Here is a 21,081-nt window from a genome sequence, read left to right on the forward strand (position 1 = left end):
GATATGGCCCTATATTCTCAGAGTTCTACACAGAGTGAACTCAGTTCAGTATGTTCTACAAATTATATAGCCAGTCCCAGCCACCCAGGAGAGCAAGCAATCAGCAAAGAGAAGCTAGCAGGATGCCAAAAGTCTGAGTGGCTGAGAAAGATGCAAATGAATGACTCAATTAGACATGCATGCAATTGTCCAGGTAAGAGCTAGAGTTTCCAATTAAGTCATGAGAGTGGTTAGGCAACCTCCAACAACTTCTTAAGAACATCCACAAGAGAAAGCATCAGGTCTAAACTTCAAGTAGGCCCCATGGGACAGGGTGCCGGTGCCTAACAGAATTAGTCAAGTAAGGACTTTAAAGTCTCCTTTCCTCTTTTACCTGGTCTGAATTGTAGCCAGCATGGTGGAAAGGAGAGGTAGATATGCTCCCTGTGGAAAGAGATTAAGTCAATAAGCCCATTCCCAGTACAGTCTTTCTACCCACAGTAGGCTTCAGCTGCCAGAGGGCAGAAACCTCCACTCCACACTAAGGGCAGAGTTTTTATTATGACTTGTTACTGGATCCTTTGATTACTGAACTAGAACATCATTTTGTGACTGAAAGCAACCAGGAAATTCATGGGATCATCACATTTCCATTTATGGGAAGAAGAATTAGCCCCAGTGAAAACAATCTGAATGAACAAGGAGAGGCCAAACCATCTACAGACTGCAGATATTCAAAGCAATGGCTATAAGTTAAAGTGAGGAGTTATGGACAAAAACCCTCTCATTACAGGTGTGATAAGACTCTGTTCACCAAGAATATTTAATATCGCCTTTATAAGCCAAACAGAAAATAATATAAAGGGGAAAAAACTCCAATATACAATTTCCAGCAGGGAAAAAATGCATGATAAAAACCTGAGTTTCCATTCCAAATAGAAACAAAGTAAAATATCTCCCCTGAGATGTCTGATTGTAACGTACATTATGGAAAGCCCTGGGGCCTTCTTCCTCCCATCCATCCTTCACTGCTCCAGAATGATCTTTCTCAAATACAATGACCATGTTGGGGCACCTGGGTGGCTCAGTGGGTTAAGCCATTGCCTTCAGCTCAGGTCATGATCTCAAGGTCCTGGGATCGAACCCCGCATCAGGCTCTCTGCTCAGCAGGGAGCCTGCTTCCCCCTCTCTCTCTGCCTGCCTCTCTGCCTACTTGTGAGCTCTCTCTCTGTCAAATAAATAAATAAAATCTTTAAAAAAAAATGTTATCGCCATGTTCCACCCACATAAAACTATCAGTTACACGACTAATAATTCATGTACCACACACTGGAATGTGCTACTTCAGACAGAAACTACAGTGAATTTTCACCACTCACTGAGCATACTGTGCCTTTTAACCTGTTGTTGCCTCCTCTTAGAAGGTCTTTTCCAGTTCTCTATAACGTTACTCCCTTCCTACAGGACGCAATCCAAAAGGCACCTTTCCTTTGAAGCTTCCCTAACTCATAAAGTGAGATGCTCCCCATCGGAATCCCAAAGCAATTTTTAGTTGTCTCCACTATAACATTTATCACACTGTAGTGCCTCACATAACTGAGTACTCGAGTCCTCTTTGGGACACCCTGTTATCTACCTAGGTACTCAGAAAAATACCTGCTAAATAAATGAAGAATGAAGAATTATATAGCCAAAGTTAAGCTAAATATAAGGCACTCATAATATAAATATTCCAGCATAATATTACTTCTGTTAAGTTAAAGATATCCTAACACCTCAATGTACGAAAGACTTCTCTATAATGATCAAAGGGGACCAATCAGCAAGTTTAAAGGTGTTCCCAGTACATGGCAGACAGAACACAGAAGAAATGAGAAGGGAGTATAAAATGATACTAGATTTCAGTGTAACATTTCTACAAGTTAGGTTGCAGAGGCTCTAGTTATCCCTTTTAGGAATCCTCCATTTAGTGATCACTTCCTAACTGAGAACGACAGAAGCAAATTTAAAGAAAAGCAAAGAGTTATTAAAGCAGAGATCAAGCATGGTTACCTCTGAAATGACCTCAATGAAAACAAAAATCATGTCACTAGCAGGTGAGACACCCTGAACACCTGCTAGTCCCTAATACCAGCCCTGTGTACAATTGAGGAAATGTCCTCTTCCTATATTTTCCTAGGCATACAGAAGAATGAACCAGAAAATGTTGAGAGACGTGGCCTCAGGTTTGACAGATTTCTTAAAATCTTTTCTAATTCCAACAAGACATTTAATCTTTCCTGCCTTTATTTTCCTCATCTGTAAAATAAAAAGCCGTTGACTGATACACTAGTGAACAGACTTCAAAACTGGTAAAAATATAAGTGTATATATACTTTGTTATTCTGGTTATACCTGAAAAAGACAATGACTATACATATGTTCTTTCAAGCGTTGTTTTTTAGGGGAAGGGAGAACAACCTGAACATTCATAAATTTGGTCCCAGTTAAAGCATCTGTACAGTACTTCACATAGATTGATTTGTGCCCCCCCAATATTCATATGTTGAAATCTTAATATCTAATACCTCAGAATGTGACTTTATTTGGAGACAGGGTCTTTAAAGTGGTAATTAACTTTAAATAAGGTCATTAGTTTGGACCCCAATCCTATATAACTGGTGTCCTTATAAGAGGAGATTAGGACACAGACACACACAGAGGGATGACCATGCAAGGACAGAGAAAGAACAGAGCCATCTAAGCCAAGAAAAGAGGCCTCAGGAGAAACACCCTTGCCAGCACTTTGTTCAGGATTCACAGCCTCCAGAATTGTGAGAAAATAAATTTCTGTTGTTTAAGCCACCCAGTCTGTGGTAGTACCTATCATGACAGCTCTAAAAAGTTAATATAGGTACACTCCTGGCGTTCAAGATAGGTATGCAAAAAGATAAATAGTATGGTAAGAAATGTATGATGAAGCAGATTATGAATATTATCAACTCAACAGAATTTTATGTAGCAATTAAAAATATAATTATAGAAAGTATGTAGCAACCTGGGAGAAGTTCATGAAAAGGCAAAATATATCTATTCTATGATAACTATAAAAGACAGTTTGTTAACAGGCCAAAAAAAAAAATAGAAGAAAACTTGGAAAAAATACAAGGCTTTTGCTGAAGTGAGATCCTTGATGAACTTTCATTTTTAGTTCTTTATTGCTATTGTAATAGCAATGATGCAATAAATTTAGAAAGATTTAGTTTCAAAAGAAAATACATGACTTTTTATCAATTTAAACTACCATAGTTTACTGGATATTAAATAATGACAACATTAACTACTGGTACATTCTCCCTCTCTCTCTCTTTGCTTCACATTTCAATTTAGTTCAAGTTTCTGCTTTTGAGAAAGCTATTCTGAGAAGTCTTCTGAAAGGAAATTCAAAGATTTTATGAGCCTAAAGACTGTACAGAAATAGTCACTAAAAATAAATAAGGACATAAGGAAAATAGTATACTTGATTCTGTATTTGAAAACTGATCTAAAATGAGGTTCTAGAGCCTTGCCTGGCTATGAGCCTCACAATCAGGCTCATTTATAAAAATACCAGAGAAGACTTTGCCAAAGTAAAGTAAGGACAACTGAAGTGAGCAGAAGAAATATGTCTCCATCCCTGTGAGGCAGCAGAAAGGACCTGAGCCCAGGCAGGTTATCAGGGACTCTTGTATCTGATCAGGGCCCTTACAGGAGAAGGGTGAAGCCCCAGGAAAAAGAGTCCAAATGTCTAGCCTGTGGAAACAGGGTGTCTACACAGCAGACTTCCACATAAAGGCCACTCCATCCCTGGCAAGACTGCAGCAAAATCTGCAACGCTCCACCACTCTTCTGCGCAGGGCAGGTATGGCATGGAAAAGTTAACAAGGTGGAAACAGCTGTACTGGGTGTTAATCAAAAGCCACCTCCCAAATAGCAGGAAAGCTTATATCAAGGACCCTAATTTGCCCCCAAGGCCCTGTTTTTACTTTGATTTAGCAGGACAGGTCTCACTAATGGCAATCTGTTGTCTTCATCCCACACAAGGCCCCAAGCTTGAGGTTCTGCTGCTCCTACGGGCTTGCCTTTGGTAGACCCTCAAGGAGAAAACCTCCCCAGGAAGGAGATAGATAGAGCTTTATTTTTATCCCAGTTAAAGTCTCTATCCAATACATTAATCGCTACAATAACCTTGGTCCAGGGCATTTCCTGGAGAAGCTATAACCAGCTGGGGTTAATGAACTCTCCCTACCATTAATTCCTAGGAGAGGCCATTGGCCTGAATTGTTACTTAATTACTCTTCTGTGTACAGCTTCATAAAGCAATGAAATGCCTTCTTTCAGGAAGAAGGGAGATGGTAATGGGGGTCATCAGAGGCCATTAATTTTACAAATAGTTTGTTAGAAACTACAGTATGTTAAGAAGTCACTCTGGCCCACAAATCAACTCAATGCAGTCCTTATTAAGTCAAGATCTGAAACTTCCAGGTTTCTGTGACTAGCACACACACAAAAAGTTACAAATTGTGCAGAATCTGGCCAAAATATACCTACCAGATAAGATAAATTTACTCATTTATTTTGTTGCTTGTCCCATCTCTCCGACACACATAACCTAGAATGTAAACTCCATAAAGGCAGGTGCTTCAGGCTATTTTGTTCACCCTGTCTCCCTAGTACTTAGAAGAGTGCCTGGCAAAAATAAGTGCTCTTTCAAAGTTTCAGTATTTGTTGAATGAATGAGTAGTGAGCTGGCTACTTTATGGGATTGGGATGCTGGTGTTAGGACCCAGAGCTCCCACATGAGTCACATTTGGACAAGGAAAGTGCTCAGTCTGCCAGAGGAATAGACAGAGGCTATCCCTTCAAACTGCCTAGAAATCAGATCCATTGAAACTACCGCCACCAAAGGGAAGACTCAGTCATGAAACGTGTATCCATCCAGGCTCCGAACTTGGCACAAATGAAGAGAAACCATTGCTACCCACCCTACTGTGACATACTGCCCCACCCATCCTATGTCAATAGCATACTCATGACCCAATGGAAGGTTCTGAGATTCTATTGGATGGTTCCAGCGGGGAAAGATTAAACTCTTCAGAAGCTAACAGACTAGGGCAGAATCAAGAAGACCATACATTAGAAGGGAGGTAGAGTTTATTGGAGAAAAGGAGGCAACTAAGTACCAGAATAAGCCACATTATTTACTACTGCTTATTTTTTCTGAGTCCTATTTAATACTAGAGATCTTAATATCTGGAGATCCTTGCAGAAGCCAGGCGAAAAAGCAAAGAGATTATTTTTCAGGGCAGTTATGCACATGTATCCATGCCCATGGGGTGTTAAGAGAAGCAGCTGGGCATAGAGAAAAAAAAAAAGATTTAAGAACAATTGATGACCTCTGTTGATTCTTATTTCCATGTATACATTTCCAAAGGATTTTGGGTTGGTGATTCATCTCAGTACTAGCAGGATATATATTGAATTTTCCAGGATTATCCCTCTATCTTCACCATATCCTTACTGAAGCATAATCATATAATGTACAGAAGATTCAGAAGGCTAAGTTTTGTTATGTCCAAAATGTAGAAGTGGGAGGGAGAAAACCAGTTAACTTAATTTTATTCCTATCTTTTGGTACTCTCAGCCAGTTACTGTGTTTTATAAATGGACCTATTTCCCCTGATTTATTAGATACATCTCTGCTGGTATTTTAGGGAATCTACAATGGAAGAACACAAGAACACTCAGCTAGATTATGAGTAAGTAGTCATGATTATGCAAAGCCACAACCAAGGACCAAGGTATGAAGCATGACTGCTGTTGATTCCTTTCTTCATCGTCTAGTCTCCCTCTTTCCTTCAGCTCCTATCCATCCATCCTTCACTGCTCTTCGCCCCAAGCACCCCATTGCCCTCCTGAAGTGATAGCCACTGCAAATCCCCCATCCAAACCAGCCCTTCCAAGGTAGGAATTTTCTATTCCAAAATCATCCCTCATGCCTACTCAAAACAAAAGTCTCTCTGCCTCACTATCTTATTTCTAGTTAATTATTTTAGAGAGAAACCAATTACTTAAGTGCCACAAAAGAAAATGAAAAATTTATTGAGAGGTTCCCATGTGCCAGGTAACTTTCTAGACTATATACTAGCATTAAGTTACTATTATTTCATTCAAATTTACTTCAAAAAAGATGTCTGCATTCATGAAAGTGAATGCCTGGATTACTTCTGTGTGCTCAATGGAGTGACTCCCATAGTAGATTCTCAAGCTTTACAGCAGGCAGTGGAGAAGTTTTCAGATGAGGGAGGTGGGAGAAGACCAAGCCCTAACTGGTGATGGAAACTTCTTGTGGCTCTGCATAAAGCAGGGTCCAAGCATAAATTATGTATCTGCTACCCAAATAGAAGTACTTGATTAAAGTGTATAGCATTGTGAACAATTTGAAAAACCACTCTCTCCAATGCAAAAGGCTATTTAAGGAAGCAAAACTTCTCCTGGAACCAAAGTGGAGGTGCACTATAATGCTGAGCACTTTGGCTGAGAAAGGCTGGGTAAAACCTCCCTTGCTGAGTTAAGAATTACTGAAACAAATTGTAAAGCATAATTAAGAAATGCAATTTCCTAAATATAAAAAAGGAAAAGTACACTACCAGAAATAGCCAGGCTAATGAGTTACATGTCTTCTAGATATCCTCTTTGGTCCAAAGGTTATTGATCTTAAGATAACTGGCCCTTATTCATTTGGGGGGCTGAGTTTATAGGTCAGAGAGAGTGGAAATCTTAAGATTGGTCCAGTCAAAGAGGAACATTAACAGTTTGAACATGGACCTTGAAAGGGATATGCAGAGAATAGATGAAGCAAATCAGGAACTTCTTCTCAAAATCCACGAGAAAGAAAACGAGATTCAGAGGTGAGTGTTGGGGCTTCATGAGGGACGTTCCTAACCCAAAGAACTGGGTGGAGGAAATGAAACACAATTGAATTTTCCAGCTTACTCTGGGGACCTGTATCTTATATATGTAAAGAGTTTCTTCTTCATTCTTTGGTGTTTGTCTATGTCTCAAACCCTGAAATATAGCAGTTTTCAAAAAGAATACTAAAAGAATGGGTGATGCTTACCTGAGCTGAAAGAATACTGCGGTGTTTGACGTGGAAATCATGGGAATCTTGCTTGTCTTATCTTTAAAGTGATTCTGATCCTAAGGTTCCAGGAAAGAGAGGATTTCCAACTTGAGTTTTGTATTATCACTGAAGTACCCTTAAAACTGACATGTGCTTTACCAGTTCGAAGGCTGTCATTCCTCATAGTGTGTACTTATGTTATCCAGGCTGGAAAGTGAGATCACCCAGACCAGAGACTTGGCCGAAGATGAGGAGTGGGAGGAGAACTGCACTGCAGTAGAGAGGGAAAAAGCCTTGCAGGAGCTGGAAGAAGAAACAGCCAGACTCGTAAGCAAAAAGCAGAGAAGAGCAATTTGATAGGTTTGATTCCTCAGCACTGTCAGATAAAATAGTCTCCCTTTTTTACATACAAAGAATAGTCAACTCCAAAGTCATGGCAAATTGTGTTCTTCCATGGGAAGGGGATGTGTGGAGGGTAGGGTTTCTCTGGTAATATTTAATATTAGGAAGGCCTGCATGTGGACATCTCAGTCCCTGGTAAGTTGGTGTGCCCATACTGAGATCAAACCACAGGTCCTTCACCTGCCATTATGCAGGAAGGTACAGTTACTGCAGGAAAACATCTCTGGGGTGAAATGGAGAACAATTAACTGAATAAAAACAGATGATGGTGCGCAGATGCACATTTATACTCTGCTTCTTTTTCTCAACAGGATAGGAAGAATGAGACTCTGGTCCACAGTATAGCAGAACTTCAAAGAAAGGTGGGGTGGAGCGCTCGTGTTCCTGGGTGTCCCCTAGTCATCAAAGAGGCAAGGGAGGGGAAAAGATCATGCAGAATCCCACATGTCAGAGAGACCTGTGCTGGGGATGGCTACTACTCCTACTCCGCTCTCCTGAGGCTGAACCTCATGAGCTAAGTGCCCCATGGCTTTGGCCTGCAAGTGTCGGGTGAAAGGAGTGCATAGGGTATTCCAGGTAGTCCGTGATCCCATGGCTTCCTCATTCTATCACAAGAAATGGATTCCAATGGACAATCTGTTGAAGGGATTGACTGGGACCCTTACGGTGAGAGGTTAATTTTACTTTCACTAGAGACTTTTAAAATACTTAATGCCAAAAAGTTAACTCTTCTTTGTCCAGGTATTCCCTCTACCTCAACTCCTGATCAAAATACAGTGGGCTTCTTTATGATTACCCTACTTTCTGACCCATGCCTGGAGCCCTGAGTAAGCCAGCCTGGACTAGGGGGTTCAGGGAAGTACTCCTGCTTTGAGCAGACTCTATTTGGTGGTCAAAATTAATGAGAAGATGGAGGTAGAACAAAGATGTTCCCAAATAAACCAAGTATCCACCAAAAGACCATTTCCTGGCAGCTTCAATCAAGGCCAAGTTATTGGCCCCACACACCAGAGAATATCTTTGTCTTCCATATTTTTTAATTTGATATATTTTTTACTTGAAATCTATTTTTTCTAATTGAACCCACAGCTTACAAGAAAATCACATAGGGCAACCAAGTGTGAACAAGACAAAACAAAGGGATCCCCAGAAGAGTCAAAGGTAAACAAAAAAGCAATCTCGAATGGGTTTGGGCTGCATGACCAGGAAACAAGCCTTCAAGTAGAAACAATTGTCAAAGTTAGGACAAATTCTTTGTAGTATGCCAGTCTTAAGCCTTGGCCGCTAAGTGCTGAATTCTCTTCTGCCCTTAGTAAGGAATTTCAGTCTGAAGCCATGTATTTTTGTTCTCTCTCCATCAAAAAGAGCAGAACACAAATGCACAAATACATATTAATATTAGAGGCAGCTGAAGGCCCTCATTTAAATCGTGGCCCCAGAGGTACTTACAGAGGATATGCGAAGGTGGGCAATTTAATCAGTCCCTCCCAGCCTCACTTTGAAAATTGAATGAAATTGTGTATACAAAATATTCTCTTTTTGGAATTCTAAAACATTAAAGGGTCATGATTTTAAGGTGATTATTTAAAAGTCTGGGTGAAGCACATGTATGAATTCACAGGCAGAGTTTGGATTTGTAAATCTACTGTGTGCTAGGTAATTTACACATCCTGTCATTGACTCCCATCCAGAAAAGGATTCAGTCAGTTGGTCCTTCAAGTACAGAGTGACCTCTGCTAAGTTCATCATAGAGTGCTTAGCATTTCCTTAGTTGTGTTCCAGAGCTAAGAACATGAGCACAGCCACAACCCATCTGATCAAAGATAGAAGATTTAGACTTTTTTATTCAGAGAGCAGATAAAATCCTTACTTGATCATTTCTGTAGGATTATCTCTTTGTCCTTGCCTTACCTAATCTTTTTCTTCTTTTTTAAATATTATTATTACTATTATCATTATTATTATTATTATTATTATTATTATTTAGTAATCTCTATCGACCCTGCAATCAAGAGTTGCATGTTCTTTTGACTGAGCCAGCCAGGTGCCCCTTGTTTCTTTTTTCTTAAACTGATAGTTATTTTTATATATTTAAGAAATAAAGAGAGAATTCTTCAGCATAAAGATAAAAATTGTTTCACTACCTAACAGTATAATATACAATGGGCTTTAAAACAGACTGTCCCTATTTCTCAATCTTTCTTGCTTCTTTTTTTTTCTTTTTTTTTTTTAAAGATTTTACTTATTTATTTGACAGACAGAGATCACAAGTAGGCAGAGAGGCAGGCAGAGAGAGAGGAGGAAGCAGGATCCCCACTGAGCCGAGAGCCCGATGCGGGGCTCAATCCCAGGACCCTGAGATCATGACCTGAGCCAAAGGCAGAGGGGCAACCCACTGAGCCACCCAGGTGCCCCTCTTTCTTGCTTCTTAAGCCCACATTTAAGCCCATACTTAAGCCTACACTGTGTACATGAAGCCTCCAAAGATATGGACACACTGAAAATAGAAAATGAAAGAGAGCATTACTGCCCTATGTTCTGTTGGACAAATCAGTGTTGATAGCAATGAAAAAAAGAGGAAGTCTAAAGCCACCAAGTAAGCTTGCTTGGGCATGCCCATCCAGGAAACTTATTTGGGAAGAAAGAAATCAGGACTCTGTGTGTATCTCGGGAATAAATTGGAACTAAGACTACAAAGGAATATGAAGTTCCTTGACTACCCTTGCCATAACTCTGCAACAATCAGGAGATTAATTTTCTTCCTTCTTCTGCCCAAAACGTGTTTTGCTAATGTAAGCCTTCCAGAATCTAGTGGTGACACTTTTAAGTCTGGCGATACTGGCCACGTCAGGTGAGCTGATTCCAATAGACTTTAGATAGACATTTCCCAGCACAACAATGGCCATTATTTTCCTGGCAGTGCTCAGCCCAGCCCTATAGCGTTCCAGAGTATTATCAACCCTTTGAATTACTCCCTTCTGCCACCTATTTTGTAGAATTCTCAGGTGGCATCTCTAATTCTATGAAATATACATCATCTCTGTTGCTTCTGTTCCTCCTGCATGCCGGTGATCAGTTCAGTAGTTTAACAGGATGCCTACCTCAATAACTTGTGACTCAGACCACTGTCTTTAAAATACAGCCCTTAGGGTTGCCTGGGTGGCTCAGCATCTGACCCTAGGCTTCAGCTCAGGTCATGATCTCAGGACCCTGGGATCAAGCCCCATGTCAGACTCCAGGGTGAACATGTAATCTGCTTGAGGATTCTCTCTCTCTCTCTCTCTCCCTCCCTCTATGCTCATTCACTCTCTGTCTCTCTCTCTGAAATAAATAAATCTTTAAAATAAAGCCCTTATCAAGTGAAAGTCAGAGAAAAACAAATACCATATGATTTCATACATATGTTGAATTTAAGAAACAAAACAAAGAAACATACAGGAGGGGGAAAAAAGAGAGAGGGAAACAAACCATAAGAGACTCTTAACAACAGAGAACAAACTGAGGGCTGATGAAAGGGAAGTAGGTGGGGACTGGGCTAGATGGCTGATGGGCATTAAGGAGGACACTTGTTATGATGATCACTGGGTCTTGTATGTAAGTGATGAATCACTAAATTTTACTCCTGAAACCAGTAGTATTGCACTGCATGTTAACTAATTAAAATTTAAATAAAAATTTGAAAAAAATAAATAAAAATTTTGTTTGAGGGACGCCTGGGTGGCTCAGTTGGTTAAGCGGCTGCCTTTGGCCCAGGTCATGATCCCGGCGTTCTGGGATCGAGTCCCACATCTGACTCCTTGCTTGGCGGGGAGCCTGCTTCTCTCTCTGTCTCTGCCTGCCACTCTGTCTGCATGTGCTTGCTCTTTCTCTCTCTCTGACAAATAAATAAATAAAATCTTAAAAAAAAAATTGTTTGAAACACAATAAAATAAATAAAATACAGCCCTTAGCACATTTGGTTATTTGGTCCTAGATGTAATTACCTGAAGGGGTAAGGAACTGTGAGAAGAGTCCAAACATGAAATAATGGTAGCGAGATGAGAGTGGAAACAACAGAACTGAAAAGGGAAAGGAGGAAAGACTGCAATATGTCCCCTCTGCTTATACGATATATCCCAAATGCATCTACTCCTCTCTATCTACTAGTACTATAACTACCACCCTTTTGAAAAACACTCTAAACCCTCACTTGGATGCTAAAGTAGCCTCTTAACTGATCTTCTTGCTTTTACACTTACCCCTAAACAATACATGTTCCACACACAGAAAGAACTCTTCTTTAGAAAGAAAACAAACCAAATTGTGTCTTTACAACTTCAAGCTCTCTCCTGGCTTCTCACTGCAATTAGAATAAAGAATCAAACTCTCTAGAAGCTATAAACCCCTACATAATCTCATACGTGGCTACCTTTCCCCACCTCACTTCATTCTAAACCAATCTCCCCTAGGTTCCCACCACATAACTTCATCGAATATGCCAAATTTGTGCTATTTCACAGTCTTGGTCCTTGCTATAATCTCTGCATGGGAAATATGTCTTCCAGTACTCCATTTGGCTAATATTTACCATTTAAATTCAAACTCAAGAGTCATCCCACCTCAAGTTTGAATCCTCTCCATTAAAAAGACATCTGAAATTGGTCCTGAGGTGCTTGAACCACCTGTAAGATAACCTTGAAGATCCCATTTCAGAATGGAACCCCGCTTTTGCCTGGCTGAGTTACCAGTCTTCTTCACTTTCTATAGGCCAAGTTACAACAGCTGGAAGCTTCCTGTGCAGACCAAGAAAAAGAGCTAGCCAAGGTAATGACAATAACTTCAATGCTACTTCTCCCAAAGGAAGGAAATCTTGATCCTTGGTCACACAGTTTGAAGGAATGTACTAGACTGTGTGAATACAGTCTTCCAGATCACCTTCTCTTTAACATTTTTGCAGGATACCTTCCATAATCTGTATCAACAAATTAGTATCTATTTTTCTCCCAACTGTCCCCAAATAATTCTCTTTAGGACCATAAAGTATAGCTTGTTTATCCTTTAAAAAAGATATGAGTTTATATGTACAGAAATACATATTTAGAACAACTAGAAAAACACATTTAGGGCCTAGAACCTAGGGCACCAAGTACACTACTGTTCTTATAGCAATTTACTGAACAAAATTTAAGACTGAATTTTGGCTTCCCAGGTAATGGAAGACTATGTATTTGTGACTCAGCTCTGTGAGGATCAGGCCCTCTGCATAAAGGTACAGTTTCTCAGTAAAGGGATAGCAATGGGTTTGTTAGGGTACAGAATGAAATGAAACCAGCCTTTTTATTTTTTTTTAAGATTTATTTATTTGACAGAGAAAGAGAGAGATCACAAGTAGGCAGAGCAGGAGGCAGAGAAAGAGGGGGGAAGCAGGCTCCCTGCTGAGCAGAGAGCCCGATGCAGGGCTCGATCCCAGGACCCTGAGATCATGACCTGAGCCAAAGACAGAGGCTTAACCCGCTGAGCCACCCAGGCACCCCGAAACCAGGCTTTTTAAAGAACATTGCAACAACATTAATTCTTCAAGGTGGCATTACAAAGGCTTTTAGGGAGGATGACACTCTACCACCAGAATCATTCTATTAGTGCCCTAGTCTCACAAGCTCTGTGCACTTAAATTAATAATGAGCACTTTTGGGGCACCTGGGTGGCTCAGTGGTTTAGGCCGCTGCCTTCGGCTCGGGTCATGATCTCAGGGTCCTGGGATCGAGTCCCGCATCGGGCTCTCTGCTCAGCAGGGAGCCTGCTTCCCTCTCACTCTCTCTGCCTGCCTCTCTGCCTACTTGTGATCTCTGTCAAATAAATGAATAAAATCTTTAAAAAAAAATAATGAGCACTTTTTCCTATTTATAATCCTGATAACCACAGGCACCTGCCCAGTGGGGAAGAGCAGTGAGAGATCTGGAGTAGTGGAAGGCTAGGGGACTGGGAAAGGAGACACCATGGCAGTGGGAATACCAACCATTCACAAGACAATGTAGTGAAAACATGCTTAATATAATTAGAAAGAGCATAAAGCTTCTGGCTAATAACTGTGGTTTCTTTTATTTCCCTTTGAAGAAGTACCAGGAAACATTGAGGAAAATAGAAGAAGAACTAGAGACTCGGTTCCTTGAAAGAGAAGTGTGAGCTTTGGCAAACAAAGGAACATCCTGGTTTTAGTGGTAACTCTATCTCAGCCTGGGTCAGAGCAAACTTCTCTCTGACCAATTCCTATTCGGAACTGAGTGAGCCCCAACACCATATAACCTTCCCCTCTCTTAGCGAGCTGGTTGACCCCACAAACCACACCTATATCAAAATGCAGGTCCTCCCATCTTTCTTAAAAGACTGCAGAAACACACCTTCCTTCATAATTTTATCACATTACCAGTTATTTGGGTTTATATTAAAGGCAGGAACACATGCTGTAAAAGGGTTACTGGTCTGGCACCTTGATAAAGAAAGGTATTCCTTAAATTTTACCAAAAAGGTCTTAAAATTAATATCACCTTTACTTCCCCAAAATATATAGAAACTCAACCATATGGAATAGACATGAAACTAATCTGTAGATACAAACTAGGGCTATCATAGTAAGAACCAAATTATATACTATACGAAACTATGAACATTGAAAATTAGAAATAATAGAGAAAGGTGAACCATAAGAGACTATGGACTCTGAAAAACAACCTGAGGGTTTTGAAGGGTCAGGGGTGGGAGGTTGGGGGAACAGGTGGTGGGTAATAGGGAGGGCACGTTTTGCATTGAGTACTGGGTGTTGTGCAAAAACAATGAATACTGTTATGCTGAAAAAAAATAAATAAAATGGGGGAAAAAAAGAAATAATAGAGAAAAGCCCCCTCCAAAAAAATTAATCCTTGATTTTGTCAAAAGAGTCTAAATAGTGAGAAACTAAAGCCAAAACCCTCACTGTCATTTCCTGACCCTCTTTAGAATTTAAATCTTAAATCAGTTGGGAAATATTTCCATTTATTAAATATTTTAGAATCTTGGGATCAAGAAAAAAAGACCTAAACTTCACACAGCCTCTAAGCAAACTCAGTCCACACTGTGGCCTGGAGGCTAGAATACCAGGACTTGGAGGTCCCTGCCCCTAAAGAACACTTTCAAGTCTCCTGAGATCCTTCCTGAACATTAAGTGTGGCTTCATTGCTAAGCCAAGATTTTAGAATGGGGCTGCCCAGTGGAAATTTCTGTGTTATCCAGTATGTAGCCACTAGTCACCTACTGAGTACTTGAAAGATGACTACTGTGACTGAGGAACTGATTTTTTTATTGTCATTAAATGTAAACAATTACATATAGTCACTGGCTACAATAGTGGACAGTATAGCTTTAGAATATAAAACTGTTTATAAATAACAATGATGTAGCATGAATATTTGTATGTACTTTATTCAGTCCCTATCTTGGTTCTTTTTCCCCTAGATCAAAAGTCTTGAGCTTGAATTTTATAAGAAAAGAGTCTAACAGCCAAAATCATAAGGTAAGCATTTCACTCCACCTTCAGCTTCTCTCAGTGTCAATGCCTTCAAGGGAGCTTCCAAAACACTATCAGCCACCAAACACATACCAATTTTCCCATGTGCATTTTCGAAGATTCCAAGAATAGTATCAGACATAATTCTAAAGCATTCCAACCCTAAACACACAAACAAAGAAGATGCTATGGAACAATGATCTTCCCTCTCTTAGCGCCATCCAAATAATGTGTTCTCAAAGAAACTACCCTAAGACCTCACATTGTTCCAGGTGGAAGCAAGAAGGAACATTAACTGAGGGTACACTGTATGGAGAGGAAGCCAACACAGGACACATATACCACTTCTCCCATCTCCCAGAATCACCGTACTCTTTCCTGGTGATTCCAACATGGTCCCAAATCTCTCACTACATAGAGCACCAGGGCATCCATCACCAGCTAATCTAACCCATGAGATAAAACATGAGAAGTCGGGGCACCTGGGTGGCTCAGTGCATTAAGCCTCTGCCTTCGGCTCAGGTTGTGATCTCAGGGTCCTGGGATCAAGCCCCACATCAGGCTCTCTGCTCGGCGGGAGCCTGCTTCCCCCTCTCTCTCTGCTTGCCTCTCTGCCTAATTGTGATCTCTGTCTGTCAAATAAATAAATAAAATCTTTAAAAAAAAAAAAAAACATGAGAAGACATTACTTCTTTATGATACAGCTTCAGTGTCTGTTCATATTTAACACCATGGTGCCATTAGCATATATGCAGAGATCTAAAGGACACAGAGTTGGATGTAGAGTAGAGCACCAGGCCTCTTGGCCTGCTTGGCATCTTGTGGCAGCAAGTACATAGGGCAAAAAGATAAAACATTCATTAGACTTTAATTTTGTAATTTATATTGGCTTTAGAGCCAGAATTTACATTCACCAGAAATTTCATCATTGGATATATGGTCTTCATAATGTCAGAAAACAAAAAATCATCTCTCCCTAAAAAGCAAATACCCACAATCAACCATTGTCCCTGGGGTCATCTAGATGTTTGGATATATATTAGACCACATTCACAGTGACCATGGTTCCCACTGGGAAGTCATGGGTCACTCTGGTTCCAACCTTGTATATTATACAAATCATTCTAGTCCCACCCTTGCATATTATACAACAAACAAAAACAAAACTCCTGAAATTAACTGGACCCCACCTCTCTAGAACCAAGCTTACCATGCTCCCTGATATATCCCACCATCTATCCCCCAATGACTCATCAAACCATCCCTTCTTACCAACCACTGGAGAAAAAGCAGAGTTGTTGTCTTCATCAAGATTACCAAAGTTCCATGATGGTTTGATGACCTATGATGTTTGAGCAATCTTTACAGAGTCCACCTGAGCAACCAACCACTTGACATGCTGCTCAAATTACAGAACCAAATTTGTAACCCAAAAAGTTTCTTTCTAATTCTAATTCTGTGAGCATCACTTTCACAATTTTAAAATGTGACTGTAATTCCTCTTCATTTTTTTATCTCATAAGGAAGCTAAAAGGAAAATGAAATAACTGAGAAAATATTTTGGAAGAGAGATGCCACAGAAATCCAGGATATATCCTCATCTTTACATTTTTATAGCTCTGAAAACTTCTCTTAGAATATATTTATATGGTTTTCATAGCTTATAAACTTTTTTAAGGGTTACTGATTAAGTAGGAGGTAAAAGCAGAGTTGAAAAAGCCTTGAATGCAGATTTGGAGGACCCAGGTTCCAAGCCTGGTCCTGCCCCTTACTAGCTGTATGACACATCTTACCTTTTTATGCCTCCATTTATTCCTACCAATAAATAAAAAAGTGATACAAAATTACACACACACACACACACACACACACACACACACACACACGTAGTTGTCTTCAAAATTCCATCTGTTATGCACATAAAAAATTGTTAAGATACTATCAAAATACGGGGCGCCTGGGTGACTCAGTGGTTTAAGCCGCAGCCTTCGGCTCAGGTCATGATCTCAGGGTCCTGGGATCGAGTCCTGCATCGGGCTCTCTGCTCGGCAGGGAGCCTGCTTCCCTCTCACTCTCTCTGCCTGCCTCTCTGCCTACTTGTGATCTCTCTCTGTCAAATTAATAAATAAAAATCTTTAAAAAAAAAAGACACTATCGAAATATAACATTAACTAATAGCTCACTAAATATTATTTGATAGGGATGATAGCTCCCAGAAATTGCTTATTTATCCATGTCCTTTATTCTCCCAGGATCATTCTCTACAAAAGAAGGGAACATGGTTCTGCAAAAGGTAGGTAAATATGTTTGAGTAAACTTCCTGGAAAACTGGGAGTTCCACTTAGCCATCCTGGAAATAATAAAAATAAAAATGAAAATAATAAACTCTAGACAAGGAGACCTTTGTATACACACATACTCCCAGAGGGAAGTCAAAAAACTAGTGTCATTGATGACTATGTTTCTCAGTTCTAATGTATGACTTCCTTGTCCAAAGGCAATTCCTAATCTCAACTTCCCAGTTTCAGAAGTGAATAGCCTAGTAGTAATCAGAAATAGGAATTTTGTCGCCTAAGAGAAATATGGCAAACTGATAGTCCCTCTTCCCTTTAACAATATGAATTAGCTTGATGGATCTAGTTCTCCAAAAACATCAGTAGATTATGAATGGGAAGATCCTTTTGTGGTTTATAGGATGATGAATGGGGTTTTCACACTATTATGTCAGATGTGCCTCCCCCCGATATTGTTAAAATGTCAATATGTTACATTAGAAATAGTAGAAAACTTGTAAATGCACATATACCCCAGCCTAATAGTAAATAAGAGAAAAAAATGATTGTGAAAGAGAATCATACCCAACAGTACCCAGCCTATAATAATTGTTCAAAAATACTTGTTAAACTGAATAAGAGCTCAAGATTCACCACAACCAAGTAGATATTAGTCCTGAGGGAATCAGTGTGATAGCAAAATAAACTGGCATTCGATGAAGCCCTTGCATTTCCAAAAAAGGTCAGATTATGTTCAATATGATGTGTTTAAGAAGGCACAGAGAGACATATATTCAAAGTGGTATGAAATATGATTTAGAAAGAGTTCCATCAAAATGGTTAACAAAATTATTGGTGCTTAAATGTCACGTCCAGTTGTCTGGAAAATTTACTTATGGGGGATACGCCCTCATACCAGATAAGTGAAGTGTTACATATCTGGCTACCTGAAATACAATGTTCCCAGAACAGCTAGCAGAATTTCCTTAGAACTCCCAGGCTGCCTTAGCCTATAATTTGACACCAGTGCCTCACATGGAAATGCCCATGTGGGCTCCCAGGATAGGAACTGTCTGCCTTGAAAGAGTTGGTATCCCAAAGAGAACCTGACAACATCCTAAAAGTCTAGCTCATCATATCAAACTAAAAAGGTCTCTCCTCTTGCTCTGTTTCAGTATCCTATGGAGCACTGGTGTATTGGGTACTGACTCAAGAAATAAGAAATCTGGATTATTCCTAAGATTTCTGTGGGAATGTCATCCCAGAACTTTTTCATGAATACTGTATTTAGCTTCAAGGAGAATACTAGGAAGAGGTTTGCAAAGGGTTTCTCATTTTAATTCTGACCAAGATGCTGTACTATAATGAACCCTGCCTCTTGTCACCAAGATCAATTCTAGAGAGAAACTTCAGGAAACTGGTGGGGAAGGGGCTGTTTTTCACTGGTTGGAGGAGGTAGGTAGCGAATTTGTTCTGCAGCAGGCAGCAGCCCAGCACAGCTGGATTAGGGTAATACAGAAAAGGAAAAAGTAGAGATTCACTTGTGCAAATCAGAGTAAAACCACAAGGCCAAAATAATTCATCAGTTAAAAAAGAAATCAGAACCACCACAGAGGAATTTATAGAAATCAGGAAACATTAAAAGTAACATGAATGAAAGAAGAGAAATACCATGATCATGGATAGAAAGCCATAATATCATAAATATATCAATTCTCTTCAAATAGGACTTAGTTCAGTTCCAACCAAACTGCCCTAAAGGTTTTCATGACATTAAATACAGTTATTCTAAAATGTACTCTATATAGAAGAATAGAGTCAAAAACAACCTGGATAATTTTTAAAAAGAGCAAGGAGTGGGGAATATGCGTTCCCAGATATCAGGACTTACTATGAAGCTGCAGTAATTACAATAGGAAAATCAATCAATGAAATAGGAACAGTGCATATATAGAACTTCAATATGTGATGTATGACAGTGATTATATGCCAGAGAGGAAAGGAAAAATTGTTCAGTAAACATGGTAGGGGGAAAAAGTAGTTATCCAGATGAGGAAAAAATGAGAAAAATGAGATTGGATCACTACTATACAGAATATTTAAAAAGAGGCCAGATGTATTAAGGACTAAATGTCCAAAAAAAAAAAAAAAAAAAAAAAAACTTTAGAATTTGGCATCAGTTATCTACTGCCACACAAAAAATGGTCCCAAAACTTAGCAGCTTCAAGCAACAAACATTTATATGACAGTTTCTGTAGATTAGGAATCTGAGCCGCTTAGCTGGGTGGTTCTAGTCCATGGTCTGTCTACCAGGTCGCAATTAAGATGTTGGCCAAAGTTAAAGTCAGTGGAAGGCTTGGCTAGGCTGGGGGATCTAGTTCCTCCGTAGCTTACTCATACATCTGGCAACTTTTGCAGCTTGTTGGCAGGAGGTCTCAGCTCTTCCTCACCTGGAGCTCTCCACAGGGCTGCTTGTGTATCCTCACAGCATGACAGCTGGCTTCCTCCTAAGAGTAAGGAGCAAACTGCAATGCCTTTAGTATGTAATCCAGGAAGACACACACTTCCATGATACTCTATTCTTTAGAAACCAAGTCATTAAGTCCCGGCCACATGCTAAGGAAGAAAAGTCTCTTGAAGGTCATGATACCAAAGAATGTATGGACATATTCTAAACTATCATAAAGTGTTAGTAGAAAATAGGACCATCTTTTAGGTCTTGGTGTGGGGAACTGTTCTTTAAATAAGACCAAAAAGCATTGATTCTAATTAAAGATTGATAAACTAGACCTTATTAAAGTTAATAACTTTTGTTCTTCAACACCTTAGAGCAAGTAAAAGTTTTAAAGTAGAGAGAAGATATTCACAGTACACACAGTGGACAAGGATTGATATCAAGAACATATAAAGAACTTCTACAAATCAGTAAGACTAATCCAAACAACCTAATAGATAAATGAGGAAAACACATAAGACCTGTGAATAGATGTTCAGCATCATTGTTCATCAAGGAAATGCAAATTAAGACCATTACTTTACACCCATTTGGCAAAATTTTTAAAATCTGATGCTATCATGTGTCGGAAAAAATGTGGACTCACAGAAACACATACCCTGCTGATGGTTACAAATTGTTGCCAATGCTTTGGAAAACAGGGTGGCAAAACAAAAACGAAAATAAAACAAAAGATAACAGAACAAGATCATTTCAGATAGTGATAAATGTTCAAAGAAAATAAAACATGGTAATGGAAGAAAGAGTAACAGGCAAGCCAGTATATGGGAAGGGGCTGCCTTTACAAGGCGTTGTTGGTAATAAAGACAACAATTTGAATAGCAAGAAAGAGCAATGCATGCACTTAGGAATGTTTTATTTTGTTCCTGGTTTTCTAACCTCTGGTTAACAGTTTCTTAACTTTCTCTTTTCAGGACTTTTCAATATGTCTTTTTCACCACCCTATTTTTCATCAGACTGCTGGGCTACTTGTTTTTCCATATAAGTTTTATAAATCCAGATCTCCTTATCAACATACTGCCCAAGATACTGAGCAGGGACATCCTGTGGAAGCTAAGATGCTTCCTCTTTCCATCTCTCACACTTGAGACAGAGGACATGTTACCTCACTGATCCCCAAGAAATATCCTTGAGCAAAAAAAGGCAAGTGGTGTCTGAGTCTGTAGACTAAGAGACAGCGGGATTCATGGAGGGAAAAGGTTTTCTTCGTTTTCCCTTGAGGTCTGTCTACTTGATTACCTTCTCTTTCCAT

General features: G+C 39.6%; 1 protein-coding gene and 1 non-coding gene across 2 annotated transcripts; both read left to right on the top strand.

The window, feature by feature from the left end:
* Positions 1 to 5,721: 5,721 nt before the first annotated feature.
* TMCO5A (transmembrane and coiled-coil domains 5A) lies at positions 5,722 to 20,942 on the top strand. The gene is made up of 12 exons (XM_046007154.1): positions 5,722 to 5,756; positions 5,842 to 5,961; positions 6,759 to 6,908; positions 7,327 to 7,447; positions 7,834 to 7,884; positions 8,612 to 8,683; positions 12,269 to 12,325; positions 12,711 to 12,770; positions 13,616 to 13,680; positions 14,990 to 15,047; positions 17,294 to 17,334; positions 20,744 to 20,942. The coding sequence occupies exons 1-12, from the start codon at positions 5,722 to 5,724 to the stop codon at positions 20,940 to 20,942; spliced, it is 1,029 nt and encodes a 342-aa protein (XP_045863110.1).
* On the top strand, positions 17,717 to 17,818 carry LOC123945226. The gene has a single exon (XR_006819128.1). It is a non-coding gene; the product is annotated as a small nucleolar RNA U13 (small nucleolar RNA).
* Positions 20,943 to 21,081: the final 139 nt, after the last annotated feature.

The sequence above is a fragment of the Meles meles genome, chromosome 6, assembly GCF_922984935.1.
Source record: "Meles meles chromosome 6, mMelMel3.1 paternal haplotype, whole genome shotgun sequence".
Lineage (NCBI taxonomy): Eukaryota > Metazoa > Chordata > Mammalia > Carnivora > Mustelidae > Meles > Meles meles.

Coding starts and splice junctions, on each gene's coding strand:
- TMCO5A (XM_046007154.1), top strand. CDS start 5,722: ATGGAAGAACACAAGAACACTCAGCTAGATTATGA. Junction 6,909..7,326: donor AAAGAAAACGAGATTCAGAG/GTGAGTGTTGGG, acceptor TATGTTATCCAG/GCTGGAAAGTGAGATCACCC. Junction 12,771..13,615: donor ATCAGGCCCTCTGCATAAAG/GTACAGTTTCTC, acceptor TTCCCTTTGAAG/AAGTACCAGGAAACATTGAG.